Here is a 27,257-nt window from a genome sequence, read left to right on the forward strand (position 1 = left end):
AGAGCCAGGACGGCTGGGTGAAACCCGCCCTTCTCGGGGGACGCTGCGGGTGGGGACTCTGCTAAAGGTCCCCGCGGTGGAACCTGGGTCCTCGGCCCCCACACCGGCAGTTCTGCACACTCCAGGCCCCCGGCCCCACCACCCGAGTTCGGGAGCCAGGCCTCTGCCAGGCCGGTGGCTCTGTCCCCCGCTGGGAGGGCGGCGAGGCCAGGAAACACGGTGTCCTCAGAGCTGGCTGCAGAGAAATGGCTCTTGAAACAGCCGCGTGGAAACAGCAAGGGCAGCCTCGGAGCAGAGGCAGAGCGGCAGGAAGGAAGGTCATTACTGTCAGGAAACAGGCTTTGGATGCCGGCCGGGATTTAACCCTATGCACGTACCTGGAGGCCGGGCCGGCACGCGCCCCAGGAGGCGCAGCTTGGATCCTCACTCACGGTATTTTCTGACGTCGCTGCGTCCAGGGTATTTTTCCAGCAGACGAGTCTTGCTTGCTGCGTCTGCCTGATAATAAACGGATGGCCCCCCCTGCTCGGATTGCATCAGGAGCTCTGGAAACTGAACCCTTCCCCTCCCTCCGGCCAGCTTCCGGAACCGGCTCAGAGGACACCCTCTGAAAGACACGCTGTCCCCCACCATGTGGAGCCTGCCTCCTCACTCCCATCCCCTGGGCCCGAGGCCCCGAGCACCCTGCGAGCCCTCCGCAGCCCCAGGGAAGGGCCAGCTGCCCTGAAAAATCACCCCAGCTCTGGAGAGTTGTCCCGGCCTCCGGGGTTGGCAGGAGACGGGCTGCTGAGGGCTGCACGCACGTTCCTGCTGTCTGGGCGTCATCAGGCTTGGGTCAGGCCCTGGGAGTGGCTGTCCTTCTGAGGTCCTCTGTTCCAAGTGTCCACCCACACCCCGTCTCAATGAGAGGGCGACTGAGAATGTGCCCGGGGCTGCCCTCAGCCACGCCTGGGAGAATGGACTGATGGGGTAAAAGGCCAGCCTGGTCACGGCAGCACGGGCCACAGAACGTCATGGCTCCCGGTGTCGGCATGGCGCTGGCCAGCTTGGGGTGGTCTGGAAGGGCCTGCCGGCGCTGGTGGGACAGCGTTCTGGGCCAGGCAGGCCAGGGCTGCAGTGTCGCTCAGTGTAGACCCTGGAGGGGCATGGAGGTCCCCTCCCCATGTGTGGTCCCCTCCTTTCAGGTGGGAAGCTGGGCGGGGATTACTCACCCAGGGTCACAAAGCTCAGTGTGGACCCTGGAGGGGCATGGAGGTCCCCTCCCCATGTATGGTCCCCTCCCTTCCCAAGGTGGGAAGCTGGGCAGGGATTACTCACCCAGGGTCACAAAGTGAGTTCTCAGCAGGGCCGGGCTGATGGCCCTGCCCTGAGCCGGCCAGTGCCTGCTGTCCAGAGCATGCCTTCCCCGGGCGCTGACCTCCTGGTCCACTTGGCCACTTAGTCTATGCTACTCATCACCTCGCAGACTCTGGCCTCTTTAGAGGTGACCAGAGACACCAAATGGGCCCCGGGCCAGCCACCTCCACCTCCTGATGGGAAAGCGCACTCACCTCTCCTTAGCATTCGCTGGCCAGGGCCACATGCTGGACACGGTCGGAGCTTCCGACTCCCCCACGAGAGGACGTGTCCTGTCTTCGGGGTATTCGGGGAGGGTCGCGGGGGTGAGCTGGCCACAGGTGCCTGAGTGAGTGATACTGGCCACTCCCTGTCCGCCCCCACACCCCGCCCGCCGCCCCGTCCTCCCTGTGGCTCGTCCAGCTGTCCAGCTCATGTGACCAGGTGGCTCTGCCCTGTGCTCCTTTAGCTCTCGCGGATGAAGCCGGCTTCTACTTCTTCAACGGCAACTTCAAGGTGGACAGCCCCAAGAACTTCAACATCGCGGGCACCGTGGTCAAATACCGGCGGCCCATGGACGTCTACGAGACCGGCATCGAGTACATAGTGGCACAGGGGCCCACCAACCAGGGCCTGAACGTCATGGTGCGTGAGCCGCGGGCTTCGGGCCGCCAACGCCGTGCCGTGGCCCCAGGGTGTGTGTGCACGAGGCAGCGTCCCCGCCCGGCGTGGCGAGGGTCGTGCTCCGTCACTCCTTGGGCACCCATCCGCTCGGGGTTTGATTCCTGTCCTTAGCCTCTATCTGCTCATTAATGCGTTGCTTCGTTTGCCCGTCCCCTCGCTCACCCAGCCACCCACTGTCTCAGCCCTCACCCAAGTAACCATTTATTCATTCACTCATTCATTCATTCACTTGCCACGGCCGTTAGCGCCCCGGTGGACTGCAGTCATCACGATCTGCGGGGTTGCTAAGGACAGGAAGTAGACGGGGACGCAGGCTCCCTCCCCCACTCCATAGTTGGGGGTTGGTACCCCCCCGCGTACTTCCCTGCCCCGGCCGCATCGGCACTGTGGCCTCTCTGCCAGGTCCTCAGTGCTGGGGGGCCCAGGCAGTGCCTGTGGCCCCCCCCCCCCCGCTACCTCCCCGGATGCTCACGGTTTCTGGGGGCACAGCACAGGGGCGAGGAGAGGGCGGGAGAGTTTGGACCTGCTCTGCTCAGCTCCCTGGGAGCGTTCCCATGGCTAGCGTCTAGAAACAAGTGTCGTTGCTTGGTGGCCCGGCGTCGAGGAAATGTACAAGGACTCGTCCCTGGAAACAGGTGACGCCCAGGTGGGCAGTTCTGGTGTTTTTCAAGGTCTGCGGGTGTTCGTGGAAGCTGAGGGGTACGGCGGGGCCAGAGCCTACCCGCCCGACCTGGCATGATTTCTGGATCCCACCGTGGTGGGCGTTTAGATCCTCACTTTGTAGACAAGAAACCTGGGCACACAGAGATTACTGACTTGCCATCACGGACCTGTTGGTGGTGCGGCCGGCCTTGGGGCCCGGGTCGGCCTGGTGCTGGAGCCGGTTGTGTGTCTAAGTGCCCTGCCAGAGGGGTCTCCAATCGCGGTGCCCCCCCCCCCGCCACCTCCCCACACTGCTTCCTGGCTGCAGAGCGTCCCTGGATGGCCCCAGAATCTAATGGGGGCCACGTATTTCTTCGCCTGCCCCTGGAGCTACCCCTGAGGCAGGCCGGCCGGCTGCCTGGCTTCCCTGCCTGCCCGCAGGAGCTGTGTTGCAGGTCAGGATCCCAGGAAGGGTCTGTGAGCGGCGGGGTTTAGGGTGTGGTGACAGGAGCAGTGGCCGTGAGGGGGTGAGGGGGACAGGCCTGGACAGAGGGAGATGTTGAGCCGTGCTGCCGGTGTGGTCAGAGCCTCAGTTGATCCCAGCGGGGGCTCTGGGGTCGCAGTGGCCCCTCGAGTCCCCTGGACGTGAGGCGGAGAGGCGTGGCCCAGTTGCTGGAAGCCACGGGGATGGGCGTGGCCTCGGGAGAGGCGGCTCTCTTTGGCCGAGGGACGTTCCTGGGGGCAGGGCTCGCTATGAACTGTCCCCAGCACACTCCAGGCAGCTCACTGAAGGGTGGGGCCCGGGGGCTCGCCGCTGTGCCCGCTGGTACCCATTTGCTGGGTGGAATGCTTGGCAGGAAGGACTCCTCTAGAATTCTGGCTGGCTTCCTCCCCGGGAAGGCTGGCGAGGTGACCGGCAGCTAGCCTGGGCTGCCAGCCAATCACATCACTTGCCTCCTGCACTACCCACTCTGCATTCTCCTCTGCTAGTCTAGGTGGCTCACCTGGCCAGGTGTCCCTGTCCCTCCTACCCGAGGGGTCTGGGCTCCTGGTTTTGGGGCCCTTTTCCATCCCTGCCCTTGTCCCGTTGCCACGGGCAGGGCGATACCAGGAGGAGCCCCAGTGGGGCAGCAGGGAACCAGATATATTCTCTGCCCCTAGGGTTGAAGCATCCCGACCCGGCCTTGGTGGTCAGGGTCAATCCCCCTGCTGGGGCGGCCACTCCTCTCCGGCTGCTCTCTGCGCACAGGGTGCCAGATGGCCCAGGTGGCGGTCACAGCTTCCCGTTTGTGGAAGTGTTTCCCTGCATCAGGACCTGTAGACCTGCAGACCCTAAGCCGCAGGGACTAGAAACCCCAAATGCCCACTGGGTCACTGGGAACGATTGCAGAGGCGACTTCCATTTTGTGCTTCCCGGGCCCACGCTGTCTGCCCGGTGGGGACGCGTGTCCACCGTGTCGGGGCGATTCCTTGTATACTGCGTCGTGGAGGGCACCCCGGCCCCTCATCCTCGCAGGGTCCTGCCCTCTCTACGTGGCACCGTGGCCTCAGCGTGCGCGGTCGCATCAGGCCGCAGCGTCTGGGTGACGCAGCCTGTGCATCTGACGGTCAGGTGCCTGCCGAGGCACCTCCTTTGCTGTGACATGGGTCCCTTTGTCCGATGCGGTGTCACGTGCCATCCTGCCTCAGCGGATCAAATGCTCTGGGAGCCCTTGGGTTTGGGGGCCGGAGGCGCTGTGGTCAGGAAAGGCAACCTCGCGGTCACTTCCCTGCTAGGACAGAAGGGCGTCTAACGTAGCCCGCTGGCCGTCAAAGAGCTGACGGCCCCTCGAGGCACGGTGCCGCATGTCAGTCTCTGTCGGTGCTGGGGGGCTTGGTGAGTGACCGCCCTTGCCCTTGGGGCCACGCATGGTGCCCATCCTTGCCACCGTGGCTATCCCCGTCACGCACCTGTGGTGCCATCAGTGGGGGGACTGATGGCAGAGGCTGGCCTGTGTCACCTGGCAAGGCCATTTCACCTATAACCTGGTGTCCGGTGTCCCTCCCATGGGGGGATGCTCCCAGGGGCGCATTAACGAGGGACACGGCGACTCCCATCTTCTGCCTATGGCGTGGACCCATCCCCACGTGTCTCCTCCAGACCTCCTCGCCCCCTCTCAAAGCCCTTTCCACCCAGGATCCTGAGCCGCCACCCAAACCATGTACATTGCCCACGAGGCAGTGTGTATTCTCCCCTCGGGCTGCTGTGCTTTTCCTACAGATTAGATGATCCCACACGCGCCCCGTAGAGCCCCCCGGGAGGAGTTTCCCTCAGTGCAGTGTTTTTGAAGCCACCCCTGAACGGGGCTCCAGTGAAACAGATCCCATTTTCTGCTTGTACCGCCCTCCCCCGCCCCGTGCCAAGCCGACCTGTCTCTGAATCAAGTTTGGCCCTTTCTCTCCTCTCAGACTTCACCCTAACGGTACCCCGTGCACCTGTCGTTGTGAGCTGAGAGATGTCAGGGCAGGGGCCTCGGGTGATGAGAGTCTCAGTCACCTGCCGAGCCGGCGGTCTTGTCCTCTGCTCTGATGGTGCCTAATCCTGGATGTGACATTTCCATCTTACGACGGGTGGCTGCGTAACTCCCGGCTGTGTCACTCGGTGGAGTTCGGCTCTGGCTGCGTGAGTCACTCGATGTCCCGTGGTCAAAGGGTTCCGTCTCTATAGGGCCTGGTAGCATGTCACAAGCTCTTTTCGAAATGATGTGATATTTGTCGTGGGTGGCATGGCTTTGCTCCAGAACGCTGGAGGACTGCGTGATCCTCTTCCTATCAAGGCTTGCCAGGAACCCCGTGTGACATCGTTCCCCGCCGCGATAGAACCAGCTGGGTGTTATGGCCCAAGTGGCAGGCCGTTTGTCCCGCAGCCTGGACCGACTGTAGAGCCCCTTCTCCGCAGGACCCCCACTGAAAGGTGGCAGCTTTTACCCGGTATGTGGATTGGATCCACATTTCCGGATACGTGCCATGCTATGTCCAGAATTCTCCTTCATAAGGGAGGGAACGCGATGCGATCCTCTGCCCTCTGCTTTCAAGGGCATGTCCTGGCATGCCCTAGGCCACTGACCCTGAAGCGTTCGCCGATGGCGGTGGGGCACTGGATCTCCCCAGGGCTCGTGTAAGGTCTTCTGGAATCCGTAGGCTTTCCAAGGCCTCCCGCATCACTTCCTGTTCAGCTGGCCTGGTAGACATGATGTCACCAACGTAGAGGGCCCGTGTGATGTTCTGTAGAACGGTCCAGACCCCCCTGTACTGTATGACGTCGAGGAATGGGGCAGTTAGCACGGCCCCGGGTACAAACCCGCACGTGTATACTCTTGTCCGTTCCAGGTGAGCGAACACCACTTCCTCCTCCCCACGGGGGTGGAAGAGAAGGTGGTTGCCACGTTGGTGGCCACAGGTGATCGACTTGAGGTCATGTTAATCTGCTCCGGGAGCTGCATCTGAGGCTCCCGCTTGGCTGGGTTTGGAAGGGCTCCCCGTCATCCTCCCGGATCTGTCTTGTTTTCATGGGCGCCAAACCGTTGAGTGAAGCGGGGCACACGGGGACCACCACCTCGCATCCTCCGGCAACATTAGGAGTGGCTCTGATCTCTGTAGTTTCCCCGGGATGCGATCCTGTTTTGGATTTACTCTCTTGGATGCGCATGGGCATGGGGGTCAGGGGTTGGGGTCACGGGCTTCCGCTGAGCTTTCCCTGCGATGGTAGCGCATACCCTACAGGCTAAGGAGCCGACTACCAGCAATGGACTTGGGAACTGGGTAAGCCTTGGACCCAAGGTGAGCCACGCTGGGCGCACTGTGAGCCAGACCTGGGCCACACTTGTTTGTCACCCACAAGCTCTCACGCTAACAGGGGGCGATGATGATGCTTTGGGTCCCTGATAAACAATGACAACTTGGACCCTGGTTCCCAAATGTCTGTCCGTTTCTCCAGCAAACAGTTAACCAAGTCAACGGCTGTAGGCTCTTTGGGGGAAGAACTGGGAGAATCATTACCATATACGCTTGTGGGGGGTCCTTTGTCCTGGGGACCTGGCCGTTCCATCATTCAGTGGATTCTGGGTCCAAACGCTGGCCCAGGAAATGGGATAGGGCTGTGACTTTTCTGGGGCAGCTGTCCTCCGCCCCCTGAATATCCACCCTTGATAAGTTCTGATCTTACATGTTGAGAAGCCCCTTTTCTGGTCCCACTTATTTGTCCGGGAGTCCTTTGTCCTATCCGCCGCGTGCAGACGTCTCTGTGGGTCAGGGCTCCCGGCCACCACGTCGGCCTCCCTTATTCTGATGATCGTGGGGAGTCTGGTTCTATCACAGCATCTCCTGGCATCCGCCCTGGGCTGCGGTCACTCAACGGTGTCCCTCGAAGTGAAGTCAGTGCCTTCTCGCTGGCCAATTTCTTTTCACGCCGGTGAACAGGATGTCCTGCAGGGGGCTCCTGCAGGAAACGGTCACCTGGCGAATTTTCCAGCCTTTCCCTCCGCTCCCACACTCCCACTACCTGCTATGCCTTTATTCTCCACTTAGTGCTGGCCTCACTTTCTCCAAGCTTCCAGGAACCACCCTGGGGGGTGCACTGGCGCTTTCTCTCAGAGCTACACCCGGGGTGGGAATAAAGTGCAGATGGGGTTTTAGTCGGCTTTATTACTTAGAGCATCCTGTGTGCTCGGGGCACCCTTCCCGGCCCACGCCTCGAGTGGACAGCTCCCTCTGCCCCGCCCTGGGCGTGCGCCCCTGTTCGCGGGGCTCTGGAGGCCGGCTGCCCTTGGGGAGCAGCCCAGCGCGGGCAGGGGCACCGTCCTTCAGTCGAGGGCGCGTCCCCGGGAAGGGCTTGGCTGTGGGCCGCAGCCGGGGCTGCTTCTGGTGGCCCGGGACCGGAGTGCAGCTCTCCTCTGGGGGCTCGTGGCCCACGAGCCCCGAGCCGCTCCCGGCTTGTGCGGAAGGGGTGAGGTCCCGCTTCTCCTCCTCCCCAGGTGTGGAACCAGAACGGCAGGAGCCCCTCCATCACCTTCGAGTACACGCTGCTGCAGCCGCCGCATGCCCACCGCACACAGCCCGTCTACTACAGCTTCTCAGAGCCCACCTCGGAGAGCGCGGAGAGCCAGGAGCTGGACGGGGCCGCGCTCCTAGGCTTCCTGCGGCACAACAGCTCTTTCTACGGCCAGGCCTCCTCGGAGCGGCTGGGCCTGGACAACCGGCTGTTCGGCCACCTGGGCCCGGGGATCGAGCTGGGTCTGAGCAAGGGCCGGGAGACCAACGAGGTGTGCGAGCAGGCCAGCGGCAGGGCCTGCGAGGGACCCCCCAGAGGCAAGGGCTTCCGAGGTAACCAGGAGGGCCGGGATCAGGCAGGGGCTTCCCAGGGAGGGGGCCTTGGGCAGAGGGTCTTTGGGCCCCCGCGGCCGGCAGACGAGGCCGATGAGAGGCTCCTACTCGCGGCTCTCCTGGGACAGGCACAGCACGGGCCCCTTCGCACATGCCCTGCTTTCCATCCGTTCTTCCAGGGGGATACGGGTGTCCCCACTTGACAGATGTTGGGGGGTGGGGGGGGCTGAGGCTTAGGTGGAGGCTGGGCTTTCCCACATCCACAGTTGAGCTGCGGGTCAGACCCGGGACAGTCTGTCCTCAGAGCCCGTGTGCTTGCTCATTTGGTAGAGGCAGACGGCACGCCACAGTGTGGCAAGAGCTCTGGAGGGGGACGACCGGCCAGTGAGGGGGCACGGGCGGACCCTGAGTTCTCAGAGAGTGTGGCCCCTGACCTGAGGGTTTGGGAACCAGTGAGGAGTAGCTGGGTGAGGCTGTGGGAGAGGGTGGGGTGAGAGAGAGCCGCTCAGGGCCGACAGCCTGGCAGGCAGATTTCAGGGAGGCAGCAGGAGGTGTGGCCAGAGATGTAGGGATTCGTGAGGGTCCCCGAGTTGCAGGGGTGCGTGAGGATCCCCAGAGATACAGGAGTGTGTGAGGGTCCCAAGATGCAGGGGTGTGTCAGGGTCCCCAGAGATGCAGGGGTGCGTGAGGGTCCCCAGAGATACAGGGGTGTGTGAGGGTCCCAAGATGCAGGGGTGTGTCAGGGTCCCCAGAGATGCAGGGGTGCGTGAGGGTCCCTGAGATGCAGGGGAGCGTGAGGGTCCCCAGAGATGCAGGGGTGCGTCAGGGTCCCCGAGATGCAGGGGTGCGTCAGCGTCCCCGAGATGCAGGGGTGCATCAGGGTCCCCGAGATACAGGGGTGCGTCAGGGTCCCCGAGATGCAGGGGTGCATCAGCATCCCCGAGATGCAGGGGTGCGTCAGGGTCCCCGAGATGCAGGGGTGCGTCAGCATCCCCGAGATGCAGAGGTGCGTCAGTGTCCCTGAGATGCAGAGGTGCGTCAGTGTCCCTGAGATGCAGGGGTGCGTCAGGGTCCCCGAGATGCAGGGGTGCGTCAGGGTCCCCGAGATGCAAGTGTGCATCGGGGTCCCCGAGATCCATACCTGCAGTTTGGACGTGTTCCTGAGGGCCGTGCACCGGTCACCAGGACTGCCTGGGCAGGCACTCCAGTTTTTGAGACCCTGAGAACCTTCTAGTAGAAGACATTTTCGAGGTTGTATAAATCCCCCAGGACAGCTGTAACAAATCACCCCAAACCGGGGGGCTCACGACAAATAGAAATTCATTCTCTCCCAGTTCTGGAGGCCAGAAGTCCAAAACCAAGGTGTCAGCAGGTCCGACACTCGCTCTGGAGGCTCCAGGGGGTGGGGGCGGTCCTTCTCGCCTCTCCCCGTTTCTGCAGGCCTCAGGCGCTCCTGCGCTCGGGGCCGTGTCCCTCCGGCCTCTGCCTCCGTGGTCACACGCCTTCTCTGCGCGTGTGTGTCTTCTCTTCTTCTAAGGACAGCAGCCATTGGAAACAGGGCCTACCCTAGATCCGTGATGACCCGTGTCTACATCCTTAGCCACTTTTGTGAGGGTCCCGTTTCAAATAAGCTCACGTTCTGAGGTTCAGGGCAGGTGCGAATTTTGAGGAGGACCCAATTTATTTATATATTTGGGTGGGGGGAGGATAGAGAGCGAGCAGGGGAGGGGCAGAGAGAGAGAGGGAGAGAGAATCCCAAGCAGGCTCCACGCCATCGGCACAGAGCCCGACACGGGGCTCAAACTCACAAACCGTGAGCTCGTGACCTGAGCCGAAACCAAGAGTCGACGCTTGACCGCCAGAGCCCCCCGGGCGCCCCGAGGGGGACCCTGTTTCATCCACTGCAGGTTCCCCTACGAGAGGCTGTGCAGGCCGGCTCGCACACCTCCGCTTGGTGATCTGTGTGCTCTCACTGCCTCCGGGAGCCTCTCGGTTCAGGTGTTTGCTGCGAGCCCCACTGGCCCCCCCACCCCGCCCCCACGGGCGGCCCTTGCGCCCACACAAGGGAGCACTTGAGAGTGAGCCACCTGTCTCCCTCGTAGACGGCAATGCCACCGGGACGGCTCTCGCGGGGGACAAGGATGACCCAGAGGTGGACGCGCATCTCCCCTCTCAGCAGCTCCTCTCTGCCAATGCCATCTCCGACCGGCTCCTGGGCACCAGCTCCGACTCCAGGGAGCTCCCCTTCAATGACACTGGCAACAGCATCTTTGTGCAGGGCGCCCCGAGGAGCTCCCCGGCTGACAGCCTCTACGTGGACTATGAGGACAGCGAGGGAGCCGGCACTTACCTGCTCAATGGGTCCTACCTGGAGCTGAGCAGTGACAGAGTGACTAACACCTCCTCCGAGGCCCCGTTCCCCAACGCCAGTGCCAGCCTCCCCGCCGTGGCCGGGAACAGAACTCACAAGGCCAGGTAGGTCCTTGCTCTGCTGTCGGGGAAGCCGGGGCGGGTCCTGGCAAGTGAGGTCACACCCCGGGGGCAAACGGGAGACAGTCACTCGTGGCCGGGCTTCCTGACCCCTGGATCCGAGCAGGGCAGAGGCCTGGGTTGTAGCGAGTCTTTCCCGCAAGTTTGGCCCACGGGTTACAGCGGTGCCGAGTGCCCACGTGCGGCCGTGACGCCGCTTCCGGGGGAGGGGGAGGCCGACAATTGTGAGTGCTCACTGTGGGCCAAGCTCGGGCTAGGCACCCGTAAGCACGGGAACACCCGTCACAACCGCCCTTAGGGTCAGGGCAGTTACGGGGACTCAGAGAGGGTCACGGAGCCCGAAGGCCTGGCTTCTCCGTCTGGACGGTCGTCGCACACGTGGCCGTTGGGCAGCTCCCGGAATGTGGGGTGGCTCGGCACCAACCTTCACTGCAGCCCGAGAGGAGATGGGGAGGGGTCCCGTGGGGTCCTCAGCCAGGGGCCAGACCCCGGAGCCAGGCACTGGGAATGAGGCCTTCTGCTTCGGGGGCTGGTGCTGCCTCTGGGACGGGTCCAGTGAGAGTCTGTCTACCTGGGCCAGGCCCCCAGAGCCTGGGATGCACCTGGGGATGCCTGGACAGTCACACCTGGGGACACCTTGTCAGCCACACCTGGACAATGATAGCTGGGGACGCCTGGACAGTTACACCCGGGGACAGCTGGACAATAACAGTTGGGGACGCCTAGGCAGTTCCCTGGGGACATCTGGACGGTCATGTCTGACCCTGGGTTAGCGGCTGGGAGCAGGGTGGCCCCGGTCCTGCCACCACCCCTACCAGGAGACAGTCCCTGGTGACAGGTCCCTTAGGCTGATCATGGCCACCCCGGAGTGTCCCTGCACCGTTCCCCAGAGGCTCAGGGGGCAGTGAGGCTGCTTCAAGTAGAGCGAGCCGGGCTCAGCAGCCACCCGAGGTGGGTGGGGGCCGGAGGAGGGAAGGACTCAGTGGGTTTGCTTTTGTTTTCTGAAGACCAACCCAAACCCCTTGACTTTAGACACCAACACGAACGGAGCCCTGGCCAGGGCTGAGGATGCAGAGGTGGGTGTCCTTGGGACCCTGGGGGTCCACTCATAATGTGATGCGGTCGGGGTGACCCTCTCACCCTCGCCCAGGGGACGAGAGCAGCGAGGCGGGCCCCCCACAGCCCACGAAAGTGCCCGCCCCTTTTCTCAGGCTCTCTTCTGAGGCCCCCTCCCCCCCCAGCTGCAGGGACAGCCGGGCATCGGGCTCACGGGGCACATCTGGTTACCTTTGACAGGCTCTGGGTGGAATTCTTGTGCGCAAATTTGGACGGAGTAAAGCTCTGGAAGCTTCTGTGGCCGCTCTTCTCTCCCCAGGGCTGTCTGCTCACCTGACCAGGGGCCCGAAAGTCTGCAGGGTGTGGGTCTGGGGGGCACGTGGGACCCAGCGGCTGAGAGGGGTGACAGGCTTCGCTACGAGGCGCAGGTCTGAGTCCGAGAGCGGGGTTCGTGGGCACGGGGGCCAGGGTTCACAGTGTGCCAGCACTTGCCGGCGGGGCCTGGCCGGTGACTGAGGCTCCCAGCCCGGTTCCCGCGTCTAACCAACCTGGGCTGCTTTCAGCTCCCGGGCTGTGCCCAGAGGGTTACAGTCTATCCCACACGGAGGCACCGGGGAGGACGCGACAATGGAAAGCCCAGTAGTGCAGTGAGCCTCCAGGGCGGGGCCGGGCCTCCCAGGGGCTGAAGAAAGTCGGCTGGCAGGTCTGACACTCAGCGTCCCCCTCTCAAGGGGTCTGTGGGGGTGACACAGAGGCCCTGCTGCTCTAATGCAGCCTGCGGCCTGGAGAGAGCTCGGGAGACCTGGGGCGCCGTCCCGACTGTGCCCTGCACTTCCCCGGTGACTCAGACACGTCTCTGACTCCCCGTCCGCGTCCCTGAGTGAGGGCCTGCCAGCCGGGCAGCCGAGGACCCCCGGGCCAGATCAGGCACGACCTTCAGGTCGTCAGGCCACAGTTCCAAGAGTCTCTCCTGCCCCACCCCAGCTGAATCGTAGCCCACCCCTCAGCCCCGCTGGGGCCCACTGCAGAAATCGATACGCTGGGTCGTCTGCGCTCGGAAAGTCCCGACGCGGTGACGGGGCGGCGCCTCCAGCCGGCTGCCATCAAAGGATGCTGGAGAGCTGAGACCAAAGATGGTCTTTTGAGATAAAGGGCTGAGGGAGGCCGCGGGGAAACCACCAGGCCAAAATAGCCACCGCGCACGGCGCGTTGTCCAAACACAGGAAGTCGCGTCTGCTCGACAGAGGCCGAAATCAAAGGGGCAGCTCAGAAAGGAAAGGTTATTTTCATCTCAGAACAGCCTCAAACAATCGAGGGAGGCCCCCCGGTCACCAGAAGCAGACGTTGGGAGCCAGCGTGCGAGACACAGAGACGCAGGGTCTCTCTCCGGGGCCCTTGGAGCCGTCCTGGCAGGGACTCCCCGGCCCGCGTTGTCTGGGCCCAGAGCCCTGAGTGTGGCGCACAGGGGCACTCTCTTCCTTCCACAAGGAGGCGGGCGAGGGGCTGGTGGTTCGGGCGACTCTGTGGGTGTTTCTCTCCTGGGGGGCTGGCCACTTGCAAGCACAGAACGGTTAGGCATTCCGTTGTTGTGCAAACAGGAGCAGGGTTTTTCAGGAGGGGCTTTGCTGCGCCTGACGTGTGCCCGTGTAAGAGTGATGTGTGGGCAGCCCCTCTAGAAATACCTTTTGTGCTTAAAACCCGGAGGGTTATTTTGAACCAGGCTGCTCTCTCCCGAGTCCAGGATGAGTCACGCGGCCTGCTGGCTGAGGAGCGTGTAATTACCGCAGTTCCCCCGTGGGTGGGGCGGTGGGGCCTGGCCGGTGGGGCCTGGCCGGGACCTTCTCATCTCTGTTTGTTCTTGGGGAGAATTGACAGCCGTGGTCGTCGTCGTCGTCGAGAGGGCGGCGGGGGTAGGGGACCCAACCAGCAAGAGTCGTGTTTTCTGAATCAGGCTTCTGGGAGGGCTTGCTCAGGGGAGCTGGGTGCTCCCTGGGGGTTTCTACGGGTCCTTTGCTCTGAGATGACAAGGTCTTGAGTGGGTGGGGAAACCGCATTTAAGATTTTTTTTTCTCCTTCTTCAGGAGGTGGGAGGGGGACCTTCCCCTCCCCCCAGAAATCTGTGAAAGGGAAGGGCTGTCTCCTGGTTGAGAAGCCAGCAGGTGAGGGGCTCAGCAGCTGTGAGTGGCCCTGAAACCGGCCACCAGCTCATGGCCTGCTCCCCCCGGCCCCTGCTTTCTCTTCCTCCACCCCTCCCAGATCTCCGGCTCCCTAGGTTGTGTAGCCACATCAGTAGACTCAGGACTTAAGGCTGTGGGCGGATCATTTCCTGGTTTAGAGCAAGTTGCACCTTCGGGGCAACAAACGTTCCTACAGAAGTAAACCTCCGAGCTCGTCCACTTGTGAAGCCCAGACGCGGAGCGAGCTCCCAGTGGGATCCAAACCAATGTCCGGATCGCGGAATCGACTGGAAGGCCCTTCGGAGTGGATGCCCTGCAGCATTCATTAAGCCCGACCACCGAGGTGGCACAAGGTCCCCGGAGAGGGACCCGTGCGCACGAGCCCACGGGGAAGCCTTGTGAAAGGGCGTCAGCTCCGGTGGTCTCCAGCCGGCCCCTCGCCGGGCACTGGGGTGGCGTCCGGTGCAAGAGGGATGCCGGGGCCTCGAATGGTTACCCATCAGCCAGGCCATCACCCCATGTCCCCGTCTGCAGGTCGCGGGGCTTCGGGTTGTAGGGGGAGGGGCTGCATCTCAGACCAGAGGCTGGGGATCTGGGAGGACCCCTTCCTTCGTCCCCTGCTGAGTCCAAACCCAGCCTGCATGTTGGATACTGAGGCTGGGCCCCAGCACACCAACCGGTTCAAAGAAGCAAACGGTCCTAACAATAGTTGGCTTCAGCCGCCCACGCTCCGGCCGAGAATCATGGCTGGTTGCTGGCGCGGGCCCAGCTCGCCTTCCCCGCACCGGCAGCCATCACAGACCTGGGCAGAGGCGTCTGGAGGGGACCAACCACTCCCCTGTCCGCCGCTGAGCTTTTCTGTTTTGACACTTGGAGGCTGAATGGCCAGTGTCCCCGTTCAAGCAGAGTCGGGCTGAGGGGGGCCTCAAGGGGAGTCCTGGCAGGTTCTCGGCATAGAAGGTGCCGTCTGCGGTCCCTCCTGGGGGAGCGGAGAGAAGGAGTCGCCTGCCCCCGCTAGCAGGTGGCGTGCGTGCGTGCAGGGCGCAGTGGCAATGCCGGGGGGCCCCGAGCTCACCCCCCACCCGGAAGGACCTTCAGCACCTCCGGTGCCCGCCTCGGACTCTCGCCCGTCCAGGCGGGAGAAAGGCGGACGTCCGTTCTGTCCTAAAGCGTGCCTCCCCGCGATGCCCCCTCCCGTCCTCTGCTCTAGACAGCGGGCGGGCTGACCCTGATGGTGGGGACCTCCCCCGGGGCAGGGGCAGGCGCGCTGCTCCCCAAGAGCTCGTGCCCGCAGCCCTCGGTGAGCGCTTGTGCCCTTCTCCGCTTCTCCCTTCCAGGACGAGGCCCAAGGCGCGCAAACAAGGCGTGAGCCCAGCGGACATGTACCGGTGGAAGCTCTCGTCCCACGAGCCCTGCAGTGCCACCTGCACCACAGGTACCAATCTCAGCGGCTGGTGGGAGCCACCTGCTCAGCGCCCCCACCCCCCCCCCGCCCCGCTGCGGGGCCCGCGCACTCGCCGGGGGCCCCGAACTGCCCACAGGGAGCTTGTCTAGTAGTTTCCTGATCCGGGAGGTGGCATGAGGTCACAGGGGTTGGTGTCCTCATGCTCACGGCGTGTGGGACCGTGGGAAGGACCCGGGGGGGGGGGTGCGGGTGCCGCCACCCCCCCCATTCACTGTTCTTTGTAGGGTATCTTGTGAGAGCGAACGTCCCTTTGGTTAAAACTACGACGTCTCAAGCGGGGAGGATTTTGCTTTTGTTTACAGCAACCTAGGAAGGGAAATAGACCCACGAAGGAGGGGAACAGATGCTAGGACCTTGTCTAGGACCTGGGCAGGTAGAGGGGAACAGAGACCCACCCCCCCCCCCCGGTGGTGCCCAGACAGAGAGACAGACACACGTGGTTAGTGGTCAGTAGGTGCCGAGCTGGGATTGGAACCCACGTCTGTCTGCCCACGGGGCTGGCCACCCGCACCTTCGGATGCTGGCTTCAGCCGCCGGGGACCTGGGTTCCCTCCGCTGGGGCCGGCTGCAAGCTCAGATGTCAGACCCTGGACCAGCCCCTGTGGCAAAGGTTGTGGGGAGACCCCGAGTGCCACCTTGCCTATGCCCGGAGCAGCTTGTTTGGGTTTGGTCAGCACCTGGGGCTGCCCCTGAAACTGCATGATGCCCCCTACCCTGACCCTGCCCCCCCCCAAAGTGGCCGCTGCCGTCTCTGGCTGGTGAGGAGGATGAGGCGAACCCCTGGCGGACCCTGGGCAGCCGGGAGTCTGGGCTTGATCGCGCCTCCTGCAGTCCTGCTCGGCACCTGAGGAGATGCCCGAGGGAGCGGCTGGGGAGCCCGCCCTGCAGGGCTCAGAACGGACCCCGGGTCCTTACGTCCTGCTCACCCCGGAACTCGCTCTCAGTTAGGGAGCCGGGGCCCCCCTGCTATTGAAGACCCTCCTGAGCAGGGTTCGGGGCACGCAGAGTTTGGAGGGCACGAGGCCAGCTTTGCTGGCTGTGCGGTGAGCGCGGGAGTGGCACCGCCTGGCCCACCGCGCCACGTGCGCTCGGCAGGTTGCTTGGTCTGTCTGAGCCTCACTTTCGTACCCGTAAGATGGGACGGGCCCCTCCGCCACGGCAGTCGCAAGGATAGGAGGGAGAGGAGAAGTGAGCTGTCGCGGCCAAAGCGCAGGTGCCAGGCCGCTGGTCTCGAGAGTGAGCCGCGGGAGCCCCCTCCCAGGGCTGGGCACGGTGGGGCGCTGGGGGAGTCTGCCTTGCCGGAGGCTGTCAGCCGGGCACGGACCGGTTCCGACTGAGAGCCGCACAGCCTCCGGGGACGCCGCGAGAGCTGGGATTGTCACGGAGCACAGCCTGGGAGCATCTCCTTTCCCTCCCGGACATAGGGCCGCCTGGGGAGGTGACATCCCCTGAGATGGGGGTGAGGGGTTGATGCCTGGCCCCGGGGTGGGGCGGGGGGGGGGGGAGACAGTCCCCGGGGAGGACACACCACTCCTTGTCACCTACAGAGTGACCAGGTGAGGGGGTGGGGGACAGGCTGAATTTGTCTCACGTGGCCCAAGGGGCACAGTAGGGTGAGAGAAGGAAGGCAGTGGGAAAGACAGATTTGGGCTCTGCTATGGAAAAAGCTCTGCTTTAGAGGAGGCTGTCCAGGAGTGGAGTGAACGGCCCCGATAGAGGGTGAGCTCCCCATCGCCACCAAGGCACCGAGCCGGGTCCGGTGGCACCCGGCCAAAAAGGTGGAGTCGGGTCCCTGCCGAATGGCCCCCTGCCACCACGTCCCGTAGGCTCTGTCGGAGTCAAAGCTCGTGACTGTGGCAACTACTCTCAAAATCCCATTTGGCGGAGGAGTGCCGAGGCCAGACGGGGTGGTGGTGAGGTTACAAACCTGCTGGGGCTCGTGCTGTCTGTGCTGACATCCTTGAGTGTCCTCTGCACACAGCAGGGGTCCCTGGGCACCCTGTGCTTGGCTGTGAGATCTCCTGGACTCCGTTACAGAGTCCCTTTCTTTCAAAATGCTCTTTGGGGCGGCAGAAATACAGGTGAATGTGGACTCTTAGCCTGAGCTTGAGCCCAGCTGTGGTTTCAGACCGTCCCTTGGCACTTCTGGGGGGTGGGCTGGGGGGGGGGGGGGCGGGGCCGGCGGACCCTGAGCCTCGTCCTCTGCTGGTGCAACACGCCGATCTGTGTTTTGTGCACTGGGGTGCCCTGCTTGTTGTTGTTGTTGTTGTTGTTTTAAATTAATGTTTATTTCCATTTGAGAGAGAGACAGAGACAGAGTGTGAGCAGGGGAGAGGCAGACACAGAATTGGAAGCAGGCCCCAGGCTCGGAGCTGATAGCACAGAGCCCGACGCGGGGCTTGAACTCAGAATCTATGAGATCATGACCTGAGTCAGAGTCGGACGCTTGACCGACTGAGCCCCCCCTCCCCCGCCAGGCGCCCCCTTGCTCGCTTTTCCTTAAAGGGAAGGCCTCGTGTATAAGGTTTCAAAAGCACTGTGTCCGAGACTGATGTCATGAAGAAGATTGCTACCTTGACTCTCCCAGCATCTCGGGGAGGTTCCCAACTTGAGGATGACCAAGCCGAGGCCTGGAGACTCTGATAGTGTTCACGTGACCCCGCCTTGACGAGGGAGAGACTGAGCTGGGTCTTGAACCCCAGTCTCTCTTGATCAGGACCTGCCGTGTTTCCACTCAACGGTGAGGACTGAATGGACAGTCGGGCATTTGGCGAGGGTCTGTGAGTCCCCAGCCCTGGACCTCCCTGGGCCCCAGAGCTGGTGTCTCTTGAGGCCTGGAACATTCCAAGCAGACCTGGCCAGGAAGGCAGCCTCCCCTCAGAGAGGGCTAAAGACGACACAGCCCAGTGCTGGCACGGAGGAGTCCTTTATGGAAAGAAGAAAAAAATCCCCACGTAGGGCTGCTTCCCAGGTGGTTCCGTTCCATCCCGGCTGGGGCTTGGGGAGGTGGGAGCTTACAGACACACGCCGCCAGAAAGGGACAGTGAGGTGGCTGGGTCAATGGGGAAATTGATTTCCTCCTGGGGCACTGGCAGCCCCGTTGAAGAGGGTTCCATTATCTCCATCATTCAGGGAGGCTGGGTACCTCCCCCCCCCCCACACGTGCGCACAGACACACACACACACACACACACACACACACACACACACACACACACACATCAGCAACAACAAACCCTAACCCTTCACGTGGGCCTTCACTGATGCTAACAAGTCTCCCTGAGTCATCCTGCCTCCTTGGCAGGGACCCACCCACTGTTCAGTGGATTTGGCCATGTGCCAACACAGTGCCAGATGCAGGGGTGCAGGGGTGCAGGGACATGCGTAGAAAGACCAGAGGGGTAGAAGATGGGAGTGGGGTCAAGGAATTAACAACATTGGGTGAGGGCTGGCCCTTTACACATCATCCCCCTGATGGGATTTACAGAGTACCGGGGAGGCAAGGAAGATAAACACACAGAGTGGTGATTAAAGAAAGTTTGAGAGAGTTGGATAAGGACTGAGACATGCCACAGGGGAGCAGGGAGGGCCTGAAGATCTAATATAACATCTGGGGATGCTGGCAAGGGCTCGAATGGTTAGTTTTCAAACATATCCATCCGTCCACCCACCCACCCATCTATCCATGTTTCCATCTACCCACCAAACTCTCCATCCATCCACCCGTCCGTCCATCCATCTGTCCATCCATCCAACCGTCCATCCATCCATCCATCCAGCCATCCACCCGTAACCTGCCCACCCATCTATCCATCCATCCAACCATCCACCCACAACCTGCCCATCCATCCACCCATCCACCCATCCACCCACCCACCTATCCATTTTTCCATCTACCCACCAAACTCTCCATCCATCCATCCATCCGTCCATCCATCTGTCCATCCATCCATCCATCCATCCATCCATCCACACACCCACCCACCCACCCACCCTCCTATTTACCCATAGGGGTGGGTGTGGAGGTGGGGGTGCAGAGAGAAGTCAGACCCTGAGACGTGGGCAGGGAGGGAGTTCAGATCCACAAAGGTGTCCTCACTGGGCTCTGCCACGGTTCGGTAAGCTGGTTACTGTCGTTATCTTCGATTTAAACCAGGAAGCTCTGAGAGGTAGCTGCCTTGCCCGTGGTCACATGGCCCATCTGCTGGTCCCCAAGGGGTTCGCTCGTGACTCACAGGCTCTTCCCTTGTCCTGAACCAGGAGTCATGTCGACCTACGCCATGTGCGTTCGCTATGATGGCATCGAGGTGGATGACAGCTACTGTGACGCTCTGACCCGTCCTGAGCCCGTCCAGGAGTTCTGCGCGGGGAGGGAGTGCCAGCCCAGGTACCTGCCACCCAGCGCCCCGGGCACTGCGGGAGCAGCTGGGGCTCTGCTTCGACTCTGCCCAGGGGAGCGACGGGAGCTGGCTAGCATCCTGCTCCTTCAGAGGGCGCTGTGGTGGGCAGGGCCTCAGGACCTGTGGGGTGGGGGTGCCTGCCAGGCTCTCTGCCACGGGCCACACGTGGCTGCCGAATTTCAGCCAATGTCTCCCACTGTAGATCCTGGAGCCACTCTGTGCATCACTCATCATTGGCCCCCACCCCCAGGCACACAGGAGTTTTATAAACCAAAATGATTATTCCCGAAATTCCAAGCTGCCTGGCTGTCCCTGGGATGTGGGGGGAGGCCCTGTCTTTCTAGTCCCCACCCAGGCCTCCTGTCCCGCTTTGCAAACAGTCAGAAACTGACAGAAACTGAGCCCTAAGCGTGTCCTTTTCCAAGTCATGACCACGGCGGGAGCTGACGCAGGGTCCCCGGACTGGGGGGGCGGGTGGGGAGGAAGGAACAGCATGGGCAAGGGAGCAAGGCCAGGACATGGCTCTTGAAGTGACTGGAAAGCCAGGTGTCCCGCCTGGAGTTGGGAGCAGGTGGAGGCCACACGGGTTCCTAGGCAGGCGGGCCAAGCACACACTCGGGGCACCAGCAGTGTATCGGCGCCGCTCCTCGGGTGTCTCTCGGTTGGGGGGGGGGGCGCTCAGGGTCACCTAGACAGCAGCTTCCCCCCCAGGGGGCCTCACCAGCTCCCTGGCTGGCTTGGCCCCGCGTGATTTTGGACATGGCTGAAGACATGCATTCTCGGGGTCGGGCGTGGGGTTGCATGGGGTCCCGGAAGGAAGGTGGGGGTCTCTGAAAGCCGGCCCCTCCCGAGGCAGGTGGGAGACCAGCAGCTGGAGCGAGTGCTCCCGCACCTGCGGCGAGGGCTACCAGTTCCGCATCGTGCGCTGCTGGAAGATGCTGTCCCCCGGCTTCGACAGCTCCGTGTACAGCGACCTGTGCGAGGCGGCCGAGGCCGTGCGGCCCGAGGAGCGCAAGACGTGCCGCAACCCGGCCTGCGGGCCCCAGTGGGAGATGTCCGAGTGGTCGGAGGTGAGCGCCTGCGCGGCCGGGCGCTCGGGCCCGCGCGCGTCGGCTGCGCAGTCCTGACCCCGCCCTCACCCGCCCGCTCACAGTGCACGGCCAAGTGCGGGGAGCGCAGCGTGGTGACCAGGGACATCCGCTGCTCGGAAGACGAGAAGCTGTGTGACCCCAACACCAGGCCCGTGGGGGAGAAGGACTGCACAGGCCCCCCCTGCGACCGCCAGTGGACTGTCTCCGACTGGGGCCCGGTGAGGGGAGGGCCGTGGGGGGGGGGGGGCACGCGGAGGGGTGGCCGGTGCCCAGTGGCCGCGGGGCCGCCTCACGCCCCTGCCGTTCTAGAGGGAGGGATGTAGGGTTAGATCGGCGAACCAGCCGTTCTCCCGGTCACGTGAGGAGTCATAGCCTGTATCCAAAACCGAGTGGCGACTTCGGGGTCCCTTTTTATGACCTCCCCGTGTGTCTGTCTGTGTGTCCGTCTGTGTGTCTCTCAGCTGTGCTCACCAGCGGCACCCCTCCCCCCCCACCCCGCCCCGGTGCTGGGCGCACAGATGACCTTTTTAGGTATTTTAGGTGTGCTTTTGTGTGTCTGTTTTCCACCGAGCGCGTAATATTTCTGTAATTAGAACAGAAAATGTTATTTAAAAAGTGGTTGCCATGGCAGCCGCTCCCTCCCCCACACTGCCTGGGGAGCCGGTCCTCTCTGGGAGTGACAGCAGGGGAGGGGGGGTGCACTGGGAGAGGGTTTCCGCCCCTAACCCCCCCCTCCGCTTCCCCCCTGCAGTGCAGCGGGAGCTGCGGGCAGGGCCGCATGATCCGACACGTGTACTGCAAGACCAGTGACGGCCGGGTGGTGCCCGAGTCTCAGTGCCAGATGGAGAGCAAGCCGCTGGCCATCCATCCCTGTGGGGACAAGAACTGCCCCGCCCACTGGCTGGCCCAGGACTGGGAGCGGGTGAGTGCCCCCAGCCGCAGCAGGGCTCCCCTCTGCCTGGGAGGGCTCTGGGCTGAGAGCCAAGTGGCCACGATGGCGGATTGGTCAAACGAGGAATTAATTGCAAAATACGATGGCACAATTCACTGAAACTTAATTTGAAATGGAAAAAGCCAAAAGGTAAGAAAACCCCTTAACACCTGCCAGATCTAAATAGGCAAGTGCCTGATGATGCAGAATGGGTCTTGTGTCCCCGGCCCTCTCCCAGCCCCCACTTTATGGAAAACGGGGGCCGGGGGCACCTGGGCCTCACAGACTCTTGGCCCCTGGGTCTCGGGCCGACGTTTGTTCTCATGACCACCTCGTCTGCCCCCCCCCCGCCGGTCACAGTCCCCAACTTGCCTTTTCAGGCGGGTCGTTCTCAGCCAGTTGTTTCAGCTAGATCACCATTAGCCGAGCCGCCTTGGGACAAATTGTCACGAACCGTTGTGTTTCCAAACAGATGGTTTTCCGTGAAACGGCTTTTGATCAAATGTGTTTGGGGCCAAAGGGTTACCGACCAAAGAGTCCTCGGCCAGTCTGCCATTGACCTAAACGTTTTCACCCCATCGTTACTGACCGAGCCATATCCCCGGAGTCGCGGAGTCACGTGCACGGTGTCCTGGTCCTCCTGGCCTCTGGCCTCTGACCCGGCCCCGTCTGTCCCCCGGTCTCAGTGTAACACCACCTGTGGCCGAGGTGTGAAGAAGAGGCTGGTGTTGTGCATGGAGCTGGCCAACGGGAGGCCACAGACGCGCAGCGGCCCCGAGTGCGGGCTGGCCAAGAAGCCCCCTGAGGAGAGCACGTGCTTCGAGAGACCCTGCTTCAAATGGTACACCAGCCCCTGGTCGGAGGTGAGCGCCCGGCTGGCCCCTCGGGGCCACGTGAGGCCGGAACCTGAGTCCTGGTCCCGCCTCGGTACCTCGAGCCCTGCCCCAGACGCTCCCCACCCCCGCCTCTGTTGTCTCCCCCGTGTGTCCTCAGTACCCGTGCCCCCACCCCCGTGCCCCTCGTGCCCTCTCCACCTGGTGATGCCGTCAGTTTTCAAGAGGTGGCGGAGGGGGAGGCCCAGAGCGGTCTTTGAGCATCACTGAGCGGGGAGGGGGTAGAGAACAGGAGCCCCGGGGCCTCTGTCGCTGTTGTGCTCCGGGGTCTCCGGTGCCTCTGGCCTCGGTGTCCTCATGGGCCAGCTCTGAGCACTGAGGGGGATGACGCAGGGGTGTCACAGGGGGTGGGGAGCCCTGTACGTTGCACCGTGGTGTTGTCTCAGACACACGCCCGCGAGGCTTCCATGGTCTTGGATGGTGGAAGGCACATCCCCAAACCTTAGAGTTCAAGGTGAAGATTCTTAGAGTCTGTAAGACAGGGGTGAGTCTGGGGATTCCGTGAGTGTTGCCCCCACTCAGAGGGTGATGGGCCAGGACCTCTGCACCCCCCGCCCCCACCCGGGCTCAGGGATCTTGGCAGAGAGACTCAAGGTGGTATCTGGATGCAAACCTCGTCCTAGATGGGGCCTACTGGCACACAGGCTCGTTCAAGAGCGAAAACACACATTTCTCCATTCTGTGTCATCCACAAAAGGACCCACCGGGGAGAAGGAGGGAGACTGGGGGCGGGGCGGGGGCTTCCAGAGGAGGCGTGGGCAGAGCCAGCGCCTGAAGGATAAAGAATAGGTTTCTGGAGGGGCCAGGAGGGTCTAGTGGCTACGGGGGGGGGGGGGGGGGCAGAGTGAGTCATGTCCGGGGGCAGAGCCCGGCAGGGAGTGGGGGAGGACGTCAGGTGGGGCTGAGAGGCCGGTGAAGTTCGCCTGGGGCCCCAGGCCCCCAGGAGCCACGCCAGCACTCACGCCTTGGAAGGTACTTCCTGCTTCAGAAGACGGGGGCCAGGACCTACCGGGTGCAGGTGGTGGGCTGGGTGCTGGGTGCCGAGCCCTGGAAGGGGGGAGAGCCGCAGAGAGGGAGCAGACCCTGCCCCCCAAACAGCCCGAGGGCATCGGGATAGGGACACCTGTATTGCGCTGATGACGGAGGGTGGGCGGGAGGTGACCGGCACAGGTGGACCACGGTGGGTGTGTGGAGCTCTGGCGTTCTGTCCCTGTGGCTGCCCCTCCCTGGGATACGGGCTCCGTAAGAGCTCATTCCTCCCAGCTGTTCTACCCACTCCCCAGGGCCGGAGGGTCCCCTCCGGGGGCACACAGAGGCTCCTCGGAGCGGCCGCCCGCGGTCGATGGTCCTGTGTGCTCAGTGCCAAGCTGGCCGCCTCTTGCCTCCAGACTGGGCCAGCCCCCCCATGCTGGGAGCGGGTGGGTGGTCCCCCCTGCTAAGTCTTAGTTAAATGGGAGGGGTCCAGGGCCGGGGCCTCCCACCCCTCCCCCGCCTCAGGGACCCAGGGCTTGGGTCCCAGAGGCGCCTGGGTGACGTGGGGTCACCCACGTTGGAGGGGGGTGGCAAGAGGGAGCCACCGCCTGCAGGATCTTGGCAAGGAGACGGTGGGGCAGCCGGGGTCAGCAGATGTCCCTGGTGCTCTGGGTAGCTCAGCGGGGTTTTCCAAGGGGAACATCTGGACGAGGGAGCCTCAGGCGGGAGTGTGGCTTTGGAAGATAGGTTTAATTGGCCGGCAACACAGTTTTTCACTGGAGAGGGAAACCAGCGCTCTCCCTCTGCCACGGCCCCGTGTGTCCTGAGGGTCCGTCTCACGGGCCCCGGGGAGGCTGAAAGCGAAGGACGCACCCAGTGACAGTGGGGAGGGGAGGGGCCGCCTCTTCCCTGGGCACCTGCTGGAGCTGCGTGGCCCTGGGTGGGGATGGGACCCAGCAGCCTGGTGGGAGGGGTGGGGTCGCCCCTCCTTGTGGCCGGAACCCTGCGCGGCCAGGTGGGGGCTCTGGCCATGCTGTCTCTCCCATCAGTGCACCAAGACCTGCGGGGTGGGCGTGCGGATGCGGGACGTCAAGTGCTACCAGGGGACTGACATCGTCCGCGGCTGCGACCCACTGGTGAAGCCTGTCGGCAGGCAGGCCTGTGACCTGCTGCCCTGCCCCACGGAGCCCCCAGGTGAGGAGGGGGGGGCTGACAAGGCGGGCAGAGCCAGGGGCCAAGGGGACCAGGAAGATCGAGCGGCTACGGACACCGAGGCCTGGCGGGGGGCGAAGGCTCCCCCTGGGGTGGCGGAACCCGGCTGGGAGGTGAGGGTGGGGAGGGCGGCAGGTGAGGCCTGACTGGGGCTGGGGGTCCCCAGGAGCCACACCAACACCTGTATCTGGCCTCAGAAGGTGGGGCCGACCGGGCGGGGACCAGGAGTCCTCGGTGACTCATCCTGAGCCGGGCACATGGGAGGCGGGGGTGGCCGGGCCTGACATGGGGCCTCAGCGCCTGGAGGAGGAGCGAGGGTGCTAGAGTCTGAGGGGGGTGCCGGGACAGGTGACCCGCTCTGCTTCACACCTGTTCTGTGGAGGGGACACCTGTGGGCCTCCTGGGAAGGTTCGGGCCTCCAGGGGTGAGGTCAAGGACTCCTCCAAACCCTGGCCCTGGGCATCACCCTTGCTGTGCGCAGATCAGACCCCTCGGGGGGATGGCGTGGCGTCCTGGGGAGGGCTGGGGGCAGGGGTGGCAGAGTAGTAGGGCTGGAGGGCCCGACGCAGGTGGGAGGCCCATTGCCCCTGGAAACGGGCACGTAGGGGCCACCTGTCCACGGGTGCTGCCGGCGGGGCCCACCCCCGAGGTGGTGGGGTGGGGGGGTCCTGTCGAGTTTCCACCCCTTCGCCACCGGTGATGCCCTCCTCCCCCCCCCCCCCCCCCCGCCGTGTCCCTTCCCCAGACGACAGCTGCCAGGACCAGCCAGGCACCAACTGTGCCCTGGCCATCAAGGTGAACCTCTGTGGCCATTGGTACTACAGCAAAGCGTGCTGCCGCTCCTGCAGACCTCCGCACTCCTAGCCACCCCCGCCGCCCCCCAGAGACCCGAGCGCTCGGCCCCGGGGGCCCCCCAGCCACTGGGGCCCCTCTGCGGACACCCTTCCCGCAGGGCACCCGGGCTGTGAAGACGTGACACTGAGCCTCTGCTCTCCCCCGGGGAAGGAGAGCCCCCCCCCGCCCCCACGAGCGCGCCCCGGGCCCCTGCCCCTGCCCGGAAAGGTGTCTTAGGGCTGCACGGACGGTCGTGTTTGTGGGTCCCACCGGCCAGCCCCTGGCTCCACCCAAGGGGCCTGGGAATGTCCTCTCTCCCTCCAGGGCTGTGGGGTCGAGGACCGGGGCTGGGGCGGCGGGGAGATCCAGGTGCCGCCGCCTCGGACCCGGATCCTGTTCAGGTGTGCCCCTTCCAGAGGAATTGTATCTCGCAAGTAGCGTCCACTTGCCTCGTTCTATGAAGCTCTCACGCACGGAGGGACCCGCTGCACTTTACGCCCCGGGAGGAGGCACTCTTTCTCACGGCACACTAGGATATGGTCGTCAGCCAGTGCTCCTGTATGTTAATAAAGTGGTCGTATTTATGGCGGCATCTTGGGCTCCCAGTGGCTCTGGCGGGAGGTGTGCGGTGGCCGTCGGGCTTCGGGAGCCAGGCTGTCCCGCGCTCGAGTCTGGGAAGACTGGCTGAGGCCTGGGTCCAGGACTGGGCTCGGGGCCTAGGACCAAGCAGCAGTGCCTCCCTGAGGAGGGGACGGTCGGGGAAGCAGAGGTGGGGTGCCCGCAGGGGTGACGGGGGTCAGGAGGCATCAGGACCTGGATGTGTTCTCAGAACCGAGCCGGTCTCCCGCCTACTGACCGAAGTGGAACCTAGGGAGGGGGGTGGGGGGCTGGAGGAATTGTACGACCTGAGCCTTGGGAGAAAAGGCTGGCCTTGAGATGTGTAGGGGGAAGACAGGAAATGAGGCAGGGGCGGGGGTGGGCCCCAGATTGGGAGCTCAGGAAACATCATCCGTCGTTACTGTTCCTGAACCTCCTAGAAGGGCTAGTTAATCTGGACTTGGGTGGGGGGTGTGCAGGGCCACTGGAGGGCTTCCTGGGGGAGGTGGTGTTTAGGCTGGTCCAGCAGCAGGAGTGGTTCTCCAGCATGCAAGAAGGGAAAGGGTGGGGATGGGGGAAGATGCTGGAAACCTGCTCTGGCCTCAGCTGGGGGCGGGGGGAGGAGGACCAGGGTGTCCGCCCAGCTCGGGAAGCAAGACTGCCATGGGCTGAGGGGGCCACGGGGATTGTCTTCTTCGGGGACAGGTAGCAGGGAGGCAGGCGGCTGCCAGAGCAGGGCCCAGCACCCAGCGCTCAGGGCAGCATTGAGGGTGCTGCTCAGTGATGAAGGTCACGGAGGCCCTGGGATGGGCTTGCGTGAGGTCCCCAGCCCCAGGAGAGGTGAGTCACAGTAATCCAGGGGTCTGGGCCCTCCCCGATGCACCCTGCTGCTGTGCCCTGTGGTCACCCTTGCCCCCGGTCCTCCTTTCGGACCACACTCGGCACTTCTTGTGTGCCAGGCTCTGCCTCCAGTGCTCTATCAGTCCTGCTTCACGAACCTCCCAAGAGCCCCTGAAGCGGGTGTCGTTATCACCCCCCCCCCCCGTGCTGATGGCCAACACGGGCCCAGAGGCCATCAGACACTGGCCCCAGGTGACTCAGCCGGTCACCCCCACCC

General features: G+C 63.6%; 1 protein-coding gene and 1 long non-coding RNA gene across 2 annotated transcripts in view; one reads left to right on the forward strand and one right to left on the reverse strand.

Annotated features, from left to right (window-relative positions):
• ADAMTSL2 (ADAMTS like 2) overlaps positions 1 to 26,135 on the forward strand; it is a 34,672-nt gene extending 8,537 nt beyond the window's left edge. Inside the window, exons 10-20 of the mRNA XM_086684411.1 lie at positions 1,805 to 1,980; positions 7,674 to 8,022; positions 10,125 to 10,497; positions 15,083 to 15,180; positions 19,471 to 19,597; positions 20,467 to 20,680; positions 20,764 to 20,919; positions 21,453 to 21,623; positions 22,319 to 22,495; positions 24,547 to 24,691; positions 25,455 to 26,135. Of these exons, the coding sequence (XP_086540537.1) occupies positions 1,805 to 1,980; positions 7,674 to 8,022; positions 10,125 to 10,497; positions 15,083 to 15,180; positions 19,471 to 19,597; positions 20,467 to 20,680; positions 20,764 to 20,919; positions 21,453 to 21,623; positions 22,319 to 22,495; positions 24,547 to 24,691; positions 25,455 to 25,573 (2,105 nt within the window). The 3' untranslated portion in view covers positions 25,574 to 26,135. The remainder of the gene's footprint in view (positions 1 to 1,804; positions 1,981 to 7,673; positions 8,023 to 10,124; positions 10,498 to 15,082; positions 15,181 to 19,470; positions 19,598 to 20,466; positions 20,681 to 20,763; positions 20,920 to 21,452; positions 21,624 to 22,318; positions 22,496 to 24,546; positions 24,692 to 25,454) is intronic.
• On the reverse strand, positions 17,402 to 26,105 carry LOC147575139 (uncharacterized). The gene is made up of 4 exons (XR_015243182.1): positions 25,993 to 26,105; positions 22,005 to 22,329; positions 19,216 to 21,284; positions 17,402 to 18,135 (listed from the first exon to the last, which is right to left on the reverse strand). It is a non-coding gene; the product is annotated as an uncharacterized LOC147575139 (long non-coding RNA).
• Positions 26,136 to 27,257: the final 1,122 nt, after the last annotated feature.

The sequence above is a fragment of the Puma concolor genome, chromosome D4 (assembly GCF_028749965.1).
Source record: "Puma concolor isolate L17-30 chromosome D4, mPumCon1.1.hap2, whole genome shotgun sequence".
NCBI lineage: Eukaryota > Metazoa > Chordata > Mammalia > Carnivora > Felidae > Puma > Puma concolor.